Source organism: Physeter macrocephalus, chromosome 16 (genome assembly GCF_002837175.3).
Source record: "Physeter macrocephalus isolate SW-GA chromosome 16, ASM283717v5, whole genome shotgun sequence".
NCBI lineage: Eukaryota > Metazoa > Chordata > Mammalia > Artiodactyla > Physeteridae > Physeter > Physeter macrocephalus.
In genome coordinates, this window is record NC_041229.1 from 15,532,616 (window position 1) to 15,545,993 (window position 13,378).

A 13,378-nucleotide genomic window follows, 5' to 3' on the forward strand; every position below is an offset into this window, starting at 1 on the left:
CATTCCAACAAGTGTCATAGCAAGCATGGCAAAACAAATTTTGCTTAAAGGTGCAACACTTGAGGGTTAGGAGTAAGAACAATACTTGGAATGGTTAGAGGAGACCCCGTGACAGATTTACAAGACTAAAGGGTTTTTGCTCTCTGTAGTAGGGAATAGGAGCGAGCTGCTGGTGAGGGGTTTCTTGCTGAATCTTACTGAAATCTTGCTGTCGGTCATTGGGTCTGGCTGTTGAAGGCAGCTGTGTGGCTGTAACATGCTCTGGAAGCAGGTGTTTCCCCCGATGTGGCATCTCTAGATGTCAGGCCCTGATCGTGTCATTCATTCTTGCACACTCATTTCTCATATAAACACCTAATAGCAATCTAAGCCTATAACCATCACTGAAGATGGTTTCCTTTAATATTGTTTCCTTTGTAAAGGTTTCCTGTTTGGTAGACTAAAAAACAAGCTCGTGCCATTAAGTCCGTGCCTTCTCCTGCCCGACAGAGTAAAACCATAGAAAGGTTACTAATTGTAGAGAGAGCATTCGTTGTTCAAAATGACAGATTTCCTATATACTTTAAGCTGCTTATTAGGAAGTTTTAAAATCAAGTGGTTTTAATTCATTGCCTGCCCTGTTGCATTCTCCATTCAAAACACAAGCAGAATACTCCATGACTCTTCTGGACTTTGCTATCCAATCACACCAGTGTCAGAGTCCATTAGTTATTACAGACTCCATCAGCATGTCTTCCCCGCTGTGCAGAGAAGGCTAGTCGTGGGAAAGGACCTGGTGAAGGTCTTTGCCAACCAATTAAAAGATATATCAAGAGCCCTCTTTCTAGATAATTCCCAAAGATACCTGCTCTGCTGAATCTCATTTGTTGGGATTTTTAGCATCCTATCCCCAGTCTCTTAAGAAAAACAGGTTTCAGTGCATGCAGACTTTAACTTATAAATTAAAAGTACTGGGTTTCAAAAGTTGTAGGTTAGTTGCTAGGGCTTTAATTGCAGTTGCATTCATAGTCAACATTTGTTAAGTACCTACGGTGTTTAAATTAAGCAGCATGCTAGGTAATGTGAGAGAGTCAGAGGTGAAACAGCTATTTTTAAGGAACTAGGGAGAGAGGGGGTAGACCTCTACTAGAGAGACAGGATATTTTTAAGGAGCTAGAAGAATAGGATATTTATATATGTAAATACCCAAAATAAAGGAGGAATACAAAGTAATAAGGGAGCGCAGAGCTGGTAGGTGGAGGACATTTCTTATAGGAGATTCAGGAAGACTTGGCAGAAGAGGCATTTATTTTGAATTGATGAACGAGAGTATTGGATTTCTCTCCTTGCAGTAGCTATAGTGATTATGATGATGGCTCTGACCTCTAAGCCCCTTGTGATCATTAAGTTTTTTACAACCTTAGGAGGGCTGGCTGGGAGGTAGAGGCTCTAGTAGCTGGCCAGCTGCCAGTCAGTATGAAAAGACTCCAGTAGTCAGGAGGTGACAGGAGGATTGGCCCAGTGATTTTACTGCGGTTTTATTGCAGTTTAATTTAGTGACCCTTTCTTGAGTCCCTGCTATGTATGTAAACACTGTGTGGAGACTAAGATAAATAAAACGATATCCCTCCCATTTACTAACTAGTGGAGGGTATAAACACATAATACAACTAAGTATAGCGTGAGGCAGAGTTGTAATTGGGCTGTAGAGGTATAAGCAAAGGGCCATGGAAGCACAGAGGAGGAAGCCACTGGTGTGGTATTTTGTGGTGGGAGTCAGTTAAGGCTTCATACAGGAAGTAATATGTGACTGGGCCTTGAAAATGAGTGCCCTTTCAAATGTGGCAAGGAAGGGAAAAAGCATGACACAGAGAATAAGTAGCATAAGAGAGGCACATAAACACAAGCTGTGCACAGTCTAGTGATGCTAGAATGGCTAGGAGTGAGTTGGAAAGGTTGGATGGAGCTGGGTCATGAGGACCTTAAGTGACAATGCTAAGAGAGCTAGACTGTTCTGTAAGCAGAAGGGAGCCCCCGAATGTTTTTGAGCAAGGAGGCAGCACGATGTGATTTGTGTCACATTCACTGTGCTATGAATGGGTGGCTTAGAGGGAAATGAAATAGAGGGTAGTAAGCAAGGGCATCAGTCGAGGTCAGAGATAATAAGAGTATGAACTGAGGTGGGAGGAATGGAAATGGAAAGAAGGAGGTAGGTTCAAGACACACTTACAGGGTAGAAGCAGTAAAAGCTGTACCTCCAGTTTGAAATGGAGATGAGAAGGAGCAAGGAACGGAGACGCCAGGGCTCCTAGTGATGCGAAGGTAGCGCCATGAATGAACGTGGGAACGTTGCTGGAAGAGCTGATTTGATTTTGGAAAATGGGGAGTTTGAGATGTTTCTTCCCAGGCATGTACTGGAAGTTCATGTCAGGAACTTAAGCATGGTACCAGGGCCAGAGATATAAATTTGAAGAATCATTACCAAACAAATGAGAGTGGAAGCTGTGGGACCAGAAGAGCTGGCCCTGAGAAAATACAGGGCAAGGAGAGATAGTCAAAATCAGCACATGCTTTACTAGAAAACACCTTCTGGAGAAGGTAGGACGAAGAGAAGCACATAGCAAAAGGAGGCAGAGTTGTCAACGAGAGTAAAACTAGGAAAGGGAGGAGAGTTTCCGAGAGTAGGGAGGTGCCCAGAGTCTTCAGCTGCTGGGACTATGGGAATGTGGTAGGCCTGGGGGCAGGAGGGAGCTCTAGCCTGTCATACCTGCACGTTGTTCATCTAAATATCTATGTGCATAAAAGTACTTATAAGTCAGCGAGACTCTATCCTTTGCCTACCATCCTTGTTCATTTTCTTAGTATTCCTCCCCAAACCACACCCCTCCTGTCTCCCGTCAACTCTCTCTTCAAACAGTGGGAGGGGGAGAAACGGAGGGGGGAAGTTGAAGCACAAAAGCAGTTGAAGTTAAAATGAAAGTGTTCATGGTTTGTTTGTAAATAAGTTGCATATTCTTTATTTTGAATAAGCCACCTTAATGATAATAAAGTCACTTTGTCTAATTTTTAAGTTCACTGTATCTCTAGTGGTCATAAATGTGTTTGTCATAAGAAGTAAAAATAATCTGAAAATCCTGGGTCTAGGTGAGTAGACTTAACTTGTATTTACTGATTCTGATGTGGTCTTAATATCAATCATTATCCAATTTTATTTTTGTTCTTAAAGAAATAAATACCACTCACCTCACTCAGTCCAGATTTATGAAGGAAACGGTGCTGGGTTTGCTGACATAAACCAATCATATTTACTTTTAGTTAACCATGTGTCTCTTGCATTCCAGCCCATCTGTATCTCTGTTTCACTATTACTTTAAATTTAAGCGGCTGGTTATATAATTTCTAAAGGTTCTCTTTTCGTCTTTGATATTCAGACTTAAGGATCCAGAACCTTTATTCTATTGACTAGAAACTAGTATTCACTGGGTAAAGATAACATGAGTTATATCCATTTGTCTTTCTAGATTTTGGCTTCAGTAACCTCTTCACTCCTGGGCAGCTGCTAAAGACCTGGTGTGGCAGCCCTCCCTATGCTGCACCTGAACTCTTTGAAGGAAAGGAATATGACGGGCCCAAAGTGGACATCTGGGTATGTGACTGCCTTTTCTTATACCCCATAGCATTAGTTACCCTTGATTGATGACAGCTGTCCTTATCCTGGACAACACGTAGTACTGCACTAGAATTGATCACCTGTTCTTTGAATTCCCAATTCTTCGTGCAGTCTGTTCTTCAACCTTTGTCTATGGACTGGGCCACAGAGTTCAACCTCCCCCTTTGCATCTGCAAAAAAAAAAAAAAAAAAAAAATCCCTAGGGCAAGCTTGGATGGGTACCCTTGCCAAGAACAGAAGTTCTTTCTGTTGTTGCCACTTGCCTTCTCCCTAGGATGAGTACTGAGAGAAATTCTAGTTATGTTCCCAAAAAGTAATGTCTGGAAGCAAAGAAGAATGCTGACTATTCTAAAGATGATTGGCCTAGACAATACCCCGTATTATTTCTCATAAAAAACGAAGAAAAAGTTTGTTCCATTATCTCGTGCATGACTCACCATTATCTTCATACACATACTATAATGGCCTTTTTTGTTTCCTCTGATGTGATTAATTGTACGTACTCTCTGTTTGGGATGCAGAGCCTCGGAGTCGTCCTCTATGTGCTTGTGTGTGGTGCCCTGCCCTTTGATGGGAGCACACTGCAGAATCTGCGGGCCCGGGTGTTGAGTGGAAAGTTCCGCATCCCATTTTTTATGTCCACAGGTAAGGGAGTTGCCATCACACAGCTGTGACTGGGTTCATGGAACATTAGACATGCTAAGTTATCCCAGGAATTGAGTGACAGAGTGTAAATTGCCCATTTAACCACCTTTTTTGGCTCCGGTTTGCTGAATTGACACCTCCAGAGGCAAGGTTCTATAGGAACAGAGCATCTAGGCTTTGGCATCAGATAACCCTCCTGAGTTTGGCTCTGGGCTCTACATAGGACTACTAGCGTGGTGTGGCAGATCACTACGTCTTTCTGAGCTTCAGTTTCCTCGTCAATAAATGGCTGACAGTTTTGTGAGGGCTACTATGAGAACTAAATTAAATAATGTGTGTAGAGTTAACAGGTCCATCGCATAGTAGCAGTAGTCGTAGTAGTTTCACCCCTGTCTTCACCTCATCTCTCACCCTTTTTCAGGATGATATTTCTATTTACTGGGGCCCCATTGAGATGTGGTAATAAATGCCAAGGATAAAGCAGGCTTTGCATCTTAATCTTACTGCTACTACATTTCCTGCTTCTATGACATTTATCCCCCAGACTCAAAAAGTACTTTTTAAATGAGTGAGGAATAGGGTAGGTAGCTCTTAGAAGAATTTAACACTGAAAACAGACACCAGACACCCAGAATCCACGGTGTTTCATCACCATCTATGTGCAGGTAAGAAAAGAACATTTTGGAGACAATGCTGTAAGCAGTCTATTTAGTTTTGCTTAATCATGATTTCACTTTAAGGAACAACATACAGAGTGTATGTCCACTGGGTTGGCAACACAGTATAAGCACGTGGGAATTACATTTTAGAATAAATGAGAATTGGATCTAGAATAAATGTCAGAAATTTTATTTCTAAAATGCATTTTAGAAAAAAGCTGTGAGAAAAATAAAATAGAGAAGGGGGGTTAGGGATGGTGGGTGGGTGGTTATTTGGAAAGGTATGTCAGGGAACCCCTTCACTGAGAAGTCAACATTTCAGCGAAGGCTTGAAGAAGGCAAGGGCGTGAGCCGTGCAGTCTGAGGAAGAGCTTTCCAGGCTGAGGGGACGGCAGGTGGAAAGGCCCCAGTGAGGGAGCATGACTGGTTGTCTGAGGAACAGGATGGAAGCCTCTGTGCTGGAAAGGAATGAGTGAGGGGACAGGAGAGATGCCGTCAGAGAGGCAACAGAGAGCTCACTTTGAGGGCTTGGTCAGTCAGTGTAAAGGCCGTTTTCACTCTGAGCGAAATGCAAAGGATCAGAGGATTTTAACAGAGGAATGATATTATCTGACTTTCCGTTTTTTTCTAACTTTTATTATGAATATTTTCAAACATGCAAAAATATCTAAAGAACTTTACGGTGACTTGTTTTTTAAAAAAATCACTTTGGCAGCTCTGTTGGTTGAAAGGTTCAAGGGCTGAAGGAGGGAGACCAGTTAGTAGGAGACTTTTGCAATAATCCAGGTGAGAGATATTGGTGGCTAGTTCCCAGACTGGGGTGTAGAGGTGGGGATGGTAAGAAGTCGTCAGATTCAAGAGATAATACAGGGGCTTCCCTGGAAGTCCAGTGAGTAAGACTCCGCGCTCCCAATGCAGGGGGCCCAGGTTCGATCCCTGGTCGGGGAACTAGATCCTGCATGCCGCAACTAAGAGTTCGCATGCTGCAGCGAAGATCCCTCATGCCACAACTAAGACCTGGCGCAGCCTAAACAAATAAATAAATACATAAATATTTTTTAAAAAAGAGAGAGAGAGATGGTATGTACTGTGTGGCAGGCTCTGTTTCAAGCATTTTGCAAACATTAACTCATTTAATTACTTTAACAACCCTGTAAGATACATGGGACTATTACCCCCATTTTATAGGTGATAAAACTGAAACCAGGAGATGTTTAGCAATTTTCCCAAGATAACACAGCTACTAAGTGACTAAACTAGAATTTGAGCCTAGGCAGTCTGGCTCCAACAACATATATGTGGGATTTGATGTGAGAGAAAAAGTAGTTATTAATAATCCAGGGGTTTTGGCTTGAGCAACTGGAAGGATGGATTTACTGCTAACAGAGATGGGAATGGAGAGATATTTTATATGTGTTAGTTTGAGGTGCCCATTAGACATCTAAGTTGAGATACTGTATAGGCAGTTGACTATAGGACTGTGGCTTAGCTGGGAGTGGTGGGCTAGCGACACACATTTGGGAATGATCAGTATATAGATAATACAGTATTTTAAGCTCTGAGATAAGGTCACTTTTTAGGCCGTGATTGCAGAGAAGAGAAGAGGTCTAAGGATTAATCTCTGGGACACACTAATATTCAGAGATCAGGAACGTGAAGAGGGATCAGCATAGGAATTGCTAGTAAGGTAAGCCAGCGGGTCCTCTGTTCTAGAAAACAAGTGAAGAGAATGTTTCAGGGAGGAGGGAATGAGGAACTGGGTGGGGTGCTGCTGATAGGTCAGATGACTGAGAACTTTTGCTGGAGGACGGAGGGAACGGAAAGCACTCATTGAACTGAGAAGGCATCTTGAGACCGAAAAACAAGGTAGGCAGCTCCAGGTGATCAATGGGTCAGCTTATTATAGGGTAACTTACTCACAGAGTAAGTAGGATCAGGCAGACAACCATCCAGGAACATTCACAACGGTACTGTGCACTGCCAAGGGGACAATTTTATAGTTAACCTAAGGGGGGTGGGTATGTGCTTGGAAACAGTAAGTGCATTCCTAAGTCAATATTTATTCATGGGTAGCTAGTCTATTAATGGGCACCAGGAATATGTCAGCAAAGGTCCTCATCATTGTTTGGAGAACACCAGAGCACAGAGGCCACCTGGACCTAATGATCATGAAACAATGGCTATTAACTACAGAGTCCTTGATGACAGAGAAGTGACTTAGCACAGTCCTAGGTAGGGTCAGTGGAAGGACAGGAGGCATGGTAGGAGCACACAATGTCATCAGTTATGCTAATAGCCATACAGAACTGAATATCGGATTTAAAGAGATCACTGATGATCCTGAAGTGCAGTTTTGGTGGGGGAGCAGGAGCAAGACCCTAACTCGTGTAGATGAGACCGAGAAGGACCAGAAGGGAGGTGGAGAAAGGAAATGGACACAGCTCTTTCCGGTTTTACTCTGGAAGGAAGCAGAGAAGGGGTGTACTGGGTTGTTCTGGCCGGAGTCACCAGTGATCTTGTCATAATCTATTGCATATCCTCGGTCTTTATCTTAATGACTGCCCAGCAGTATTTAGCGCTAAATGCTAAAAGCTCACCACTCCTTTCTTTCTTTTTTTAAATATAAACTTTATTTTTTAGAGCAGTTTTGGGTTCATAGAAAAATGAAGCAGAAAGTACAGAGAGCTCCCATATACGTCCTGGCCCTTCACACCCATAGCCTCCCCCACTGTCAGTATCCGGCACCAAAGTAGAACATTTGTTACGGTCCATCAACCTGCAGCGACACTACATTGGATTACCATCTAAAGTCCATCGTTAACTAGGGCTCACTCTTGGTGTTGTACATTCAGTGGGTTTGGACAAATACATAATGACATGTATCTACCATTATAGTATCATTCAGAGCAGTTTCACTGCCCTAAGAATCCTCTGTGCCTATTCATCCATCCTGCTCCCTTAACCTCTGGCAATCAATGATCATTTTACTGTCTCCACAGTTTCGCCTTTTCCAGAATGTCATATAGTTGGAATCATACATTATGTAACCTTTTCAGATTGGCTTCTTTCACTTAGTAATATGCATATAAGTTTCCTTTATGTCTTTTCATGGATTAATAGCTCACTTCTTTCTAATGCTCAATAATACTCCATTGTCTGGATGTACCACAGTTTACTTATCCATTCACCTGCAGATGGACTTCTTGGTCGCTTCCAGGTTTTGGCAATAATGAACAAAGCTGTTATAAACATCCGTGTGCAGGTTTTTGTGTGGATGTAAGTTTTTTTGTTTTTTTTTTTTGCGGTACGCGGGCCTCTCACTGCTGTGGCCTCTCCCGCTGCGGAGCATTTTTTTTTTTGCGGTACGCGGGCCTCTCACTGCTGTGGCCTCTCCCGTTGCGGAGCACAGGCTCTGGACGCGCAGGCTCAGCGGCCATGGCCCACGGGCCCAGCCGCTCCGCGGCATGTGGGATCTTCCCGGACCGGGGCATGAACCCGTGTCCCCTGCATCGGCAGGCGGACTCCCAACCACTGCGCCACCAGGGGAGCCCCCTGGATGTAAGTTTTTAACTCATCTGACTAAATACCAGGGAGTGTGATTGCTGGATTATACCATAAGAGTATGTTTAGTTTTGTAAGAACCCACCAAAGTGTCTTTCAAAGTGGTTGTGCCATTTTGCGTCTCCACCAGCTTTTGGTATTGTCAGTGCTTTGGATTTTTGCCGTTCTAATAGATGTGAAGTGGTTATCTTGTTACTTTAATTTGTAATCCCTGATGATGTATGATGGTTAACATTTCATATGCATGTTTACCATCTGTATATCTTCTTTGGTGACATGTCTAAATGTTTTTCCCATTAAAAAAATTATTTATTTATCTATCTATCTATCTATCTATCTATCTATCTATCTATCTATCTATTCGGCTGTGCCAGGTCTTAATTGCAGCATGGGAACTCTTAGTGGCGGCACGGGAACTCTTAGTTGCGGCACGTGGGATCTAGTTCCCCAACTAGGGGATTGAACCCAGGCCCCTCCTGCATTGGGAGTGTGGCGTCTTAGCCACTGGACCACTGGGGAAGTCCCTTGCCCATTTTTAAATTTGGTTGTTTGTTTTCTTTTTGTTGAGTCACTCCTTACTTTTTAAAACACTTTTTTTCCCATTGCTTCTCAGATGCCATGTTCTCCAGTTTTCCTCCTGTCTCTCTGAGTACACCTTGTTTGCCAGATTTCTCTTTCTCTTTTCATCCTTTAAATCTTTTCTTCTTCATACCATCTTTCTGAGCATCTTATTCACTGCCGTGGCTTCAGGGAGCACAGTGATGTTCAGTCCCCAGTTAACACTTGGGTAACTCTCTGGCCCAGACCTCTCCTCTGGGATGAGAGGCTATATATCCAACCAGTTGCTACCAGTCAGCTTTACTTGTATGTCTTGAATTCACATCAATGGAAACATTTTCAAAACTGAATTTAATCCCTCCCTAGAATTGCTTGCTCCATTCTGTGTTCCCTATCTTAGTGAATGGTGTCACCGTCTGACCAAGAAACTAGCCTTGATTCCTCCTCTCTTACCATCACCACAGCCACTCACTTACCAAATCCTGTAGATTCAACCCTCCATTCCTGTAGACACTTCTGTAGTGGCTCTTGCCTGGATTAAATAATAGCCAATTAAATGGACGCCTGGCTCCAGCCTTATCCCTCTCTAATGCGTTCTCCACACGGCTGCATGAGTAATGTTTCTAAACTATATACGACAAAACACACACACACACACACACACACACACACACACACACAAATTTGGTTATATCATTTTCTGGCTTAAACTTTTCAATGGTTTACCATAGCCTCTAGGCTGAAGTTCGCTCCTTAATGTGGCTAGAGCACTGACTTCATTTTTGACCATGACCATAGTAAAAGATACATTTTATACAGTGACCTAGAAAATACATATATACATATAACTGAACAAAAGTTTTTTTAAAAAGCAAAACTTGTCTTTACTAGGTACAGTGCACTATAATACATTTTATTCTATTACATTAAAAATGCTAATTATAACTTTCTGAATTGATCTCATGACTGCTTTTTGAAAAACAATGACATAGTAATACTTTTTTGACCTGGCTCGTGCCTGTCTCTGCAGCCCCAGATCCCATTCTATATCTAGTCGCCCTAATTTCCTTCTGCTTCCCAGAACAAGTGATACTCTCTGGAGCAGCTCGCTCTGCCTGGGGTACTTCTTCCTCCCCCTACCCTACCCCATGCCACCCACTCCTGTATTCTAGAGCAAGAAATTAGATGTGATAAAAATAAGAATCTTGATAATTTCTACCAGTCTTTCTTTTATCATGGGACTTCCCAAACATTTCATTGTAATTGTTTCTTTCATTATATATCTTCCATACCAGACTGTGAGCTTAGAGAAAGTAAAGACAAAATGTGGGTTTTTTTCACAGTTGTTTCTAGCCTAGCCGAGTATCTGGCATGTAGTAGGATTTATTAAAACAGTATGTAGATAGTAAATAGGATCCTGCTTAAAACCCTCCAGTCGCTTTCATTTACACTTAGAAAACAATTCCAAAAGTCATTATTATTATGGCCTACAAGGCACACTGTGGTTGGCCCCTCTCTTTAATCTCATTTCCTGCTTCTCTTCCCTTTAGGCCCCAAGCTCCAGTTACAGAGGCGTCCTTTCTGTTTCTCAGACTTTCCAAGTGCACGCATTCCTGTTTCCTCAGATATTTACATGGCTTCCTCACCTAACTTGAGGTTTCTGCTTAAATGTCCCCCCAGAGAGACCTCTCCTGATACCCCTTTCCGTAACTCTGCTTCACGGTTTTTCATGGCACTTACCACTACCTGACCTTATTTGTTAACTGTGTCCCCACCCCTCATCCCCACTGCCTCTTGACTGTAATACTATTTTGTTTTTGTTCACTGCTGTATTCCCATGGCTTAGGACAGTGCATGGGTCCTGGTAGGCACTCAGTAAATATTTGTTGAATGAATGCATGCATGCATGCATAGATTTGTTGCAGTGTTCACTACCGAATAATTCAAATAATAATATCAATAACGGTAATTTACATTTCTTTAGGGCTTTCAAGTTTACAAAGTATTTCCCATACTTGATCTAATTTGAGCTATGTAATTGTACTCTGGAATTGGTATTGACACTAGCATTTATCATTTTGCCAATGAAGTTTAAGAATCTGAAGGTTAAAGAAATTAGTTGACATGCCTAAAGCCACACAGGTAATAAGTGACCAAGTTAGTACTCAAATTCAGTGTCTGTTCTACTACACCACACCGCTGCAAAGAAAGGGCAGTGTAAACAAACCACTTCCTCTGCTTTTCCAGTGTCCACAGTGTTTCCTGTGAGCAACTTGGATCCGTTCTCCCCTCCACCTCCACATCATGGCAAAAGATTTTTACTCAAGCCTTACCAGAGCTGGCTTCCAATAGTGGATACTGGTGAAATAGCTAGCCATGCTGTCAGCCACATTGTGTCTTAGTGCTTAGAAATAAACCATGTAACATTTTAACTACTTAGAAAGAGCTAATATTTATAACATGATATACGTTAACACGGAAGTTTAAAGACTCATAGAACGCCAACATAATTATCCTAAATGTGGTCACTTTTTAATCCTGGACAAGTAATTCCCTAAGTAGGAATAACATTTTTTGTAAGATTAAGTACAGGAAGTGACAAACAACCCAATCTAGGAAATGAGTAGACGGTTGCTGTGTTACTAGTGTGATTTCTCTGCCCTCAGGGACATACATGTGCTCGGCCTTGCCTACCAGCGTAGGCCTGAATCCCAAGGCCCTTGGAGACTGCTGTCAGAAGGATAAAGGCACGGGAGAAAATGAATGCATAAGATGGTTTAGTCTTCTCTCAGCCTAGACGTCCTTCAAGTACCAAAAAGTTTCGAGTTCATGTAAAGGAAACCTAGAGTCCTTCCCTGAGCCTTTTTGCTGATGACACCTCTAGTTTCTAGGCATAAGTGCGCCTCGTTAGACCTAGAGTTAACTCTTTCTATGGAGGCTGGAGCCAGCCGCTTTCCAGCCTGTCAGGTCAGCCATTACTGTGCTACAGATAACAATGTAGTTGAGGAAGTCCTAAAAAACAAGATCCTTTTTTTCTCAGGCTGTTGTCATAGACTTGAACTGAGTTTATCCATTTTTCTGCCAGAAGGATCTAGAAACTCCAGCAGAGCTGGTGTCATTTTTCAAATGAGCATTTGGGTGGCGAGTGGGGAAGGCCTCATAGTCCAGCTCCTTCTAGCCAAGTTGAATTCCAGAGTATCTACAGCTGTGTGGGAGGCCATGCTATACAAATGGATGCAGTTAGTTTAAGAATTCTAAGCATCTCTTTATTGTCAGTAATGTGTGGAATGAAGTGTCCTCCCAATTAGAGGATATTTCTAGGCCTAGTCGTGTTTGTTTGATACAGCCTTCCCTTCGTGGACATCCTGAGATATACTAAAGACATACTTTCAAGTTGCAATGACAGTGGTATAAATTTAAGAGGATTTATTCAAGGGGGATCGATATTATACTACCTAGTTCAATAGCTATGTATGTGTCTTCCTCTCCTCTTCCCTAGAATGCAAGCTCCTTTATATCAGAACTGTGTTTCACACACACATCATCATCCTCCCGTAAGCCTTAAGAGCAACTGGTATAGTGTAAATATTCAGTAAATTTTTTTTTTTTTTTTTTTTTTTTTTTTTTTTTGCGATACGCGGGCCTCTCACTTGTTGCGGCCTCTCCCTTTGCGGGGCACAGGCTCCGGAAGCGCAGGCCCAGCGGCCACGGCTCACGGGCCCAGCCGCCCCGCGGCAAGACATACTTTCAAGTTGCAATGACAGTGGTATAAATTTAAGAGGATTTATTCAAGGGGGATCGATATTATACTACCTAGTTCAATAGCTATGTATGTGTCTTCCTCTCCTCTTCCCTAGAATGCAAGCTCCTTTATATCAGAACTGTGTTTCACACACACATCATCATCCTCCCGTAAGCCTTAAGAGCAACTGGTATAGTGTAAATATTCAGTAAATTTTTTTAAATGAAAAATTGAATCATCACTTAACCTATAGACTCTTCCATCAGACTCTTGCATTTTATTATTAAAGTGATAGGTAACTCACTGATTATCTGAATTGGTTTTACGTACTTTTGTTATATACATTAATATGTAAATGACCAGGTCAAGTGAGTTCTAGTTTTTAAAAGGGTTTGATCTACGATAGAGTTGGCTTTCTATGTCTCAAGTAAAATACGTTTGGTCTAGGAAAGTGTTTTTGGATTAAACTTCCCAGAGCATCCCAGAGAGCAGTTAGGTAAAACCCTGAGCCTAAATTATAAAAGGATTCAAAGTTGAACCGTGCTGTTTTTTTGAGTTTCTGCA

The 13,378-nt window shown here is 42.2% G+C and overlaps 1 protein-coding gene across 8 annotated transcripts in view; it reads left to right on the plus strand.

Moving 5' to 3' along the window:
* SIK3 (SIK family kinase 3) overlaps nucleotides 1–13,378 on the plus strand; it is a 256,319-nt gene that overhangs the window by 200,810 nt on the left and 42,131 nt on the right. For all 8 annotated transcript variants that reach the window (XR_003683519.2, XR_003683518.2, XR_008619560.1 and 5 more), the window contains exons 5-6: nucleotides 3,501–3,625; nucleotides 4,171–4,294. Coding sequence is in view for 5 of the 8 variants with exons in the window: in XM_024131196.3 (XP_023986964.1) it covers nucleotides 3,501–3,625; nucleotides 4,171–4,294 (249 nt within the window). In the remaining 3 variants the exon portion in view is untranslated. The remainder of the gene's footprint in view (nucleotides 1–3,500; nucleotides 3,626–4,170; nucleotides 4,295–13,378) is intronic.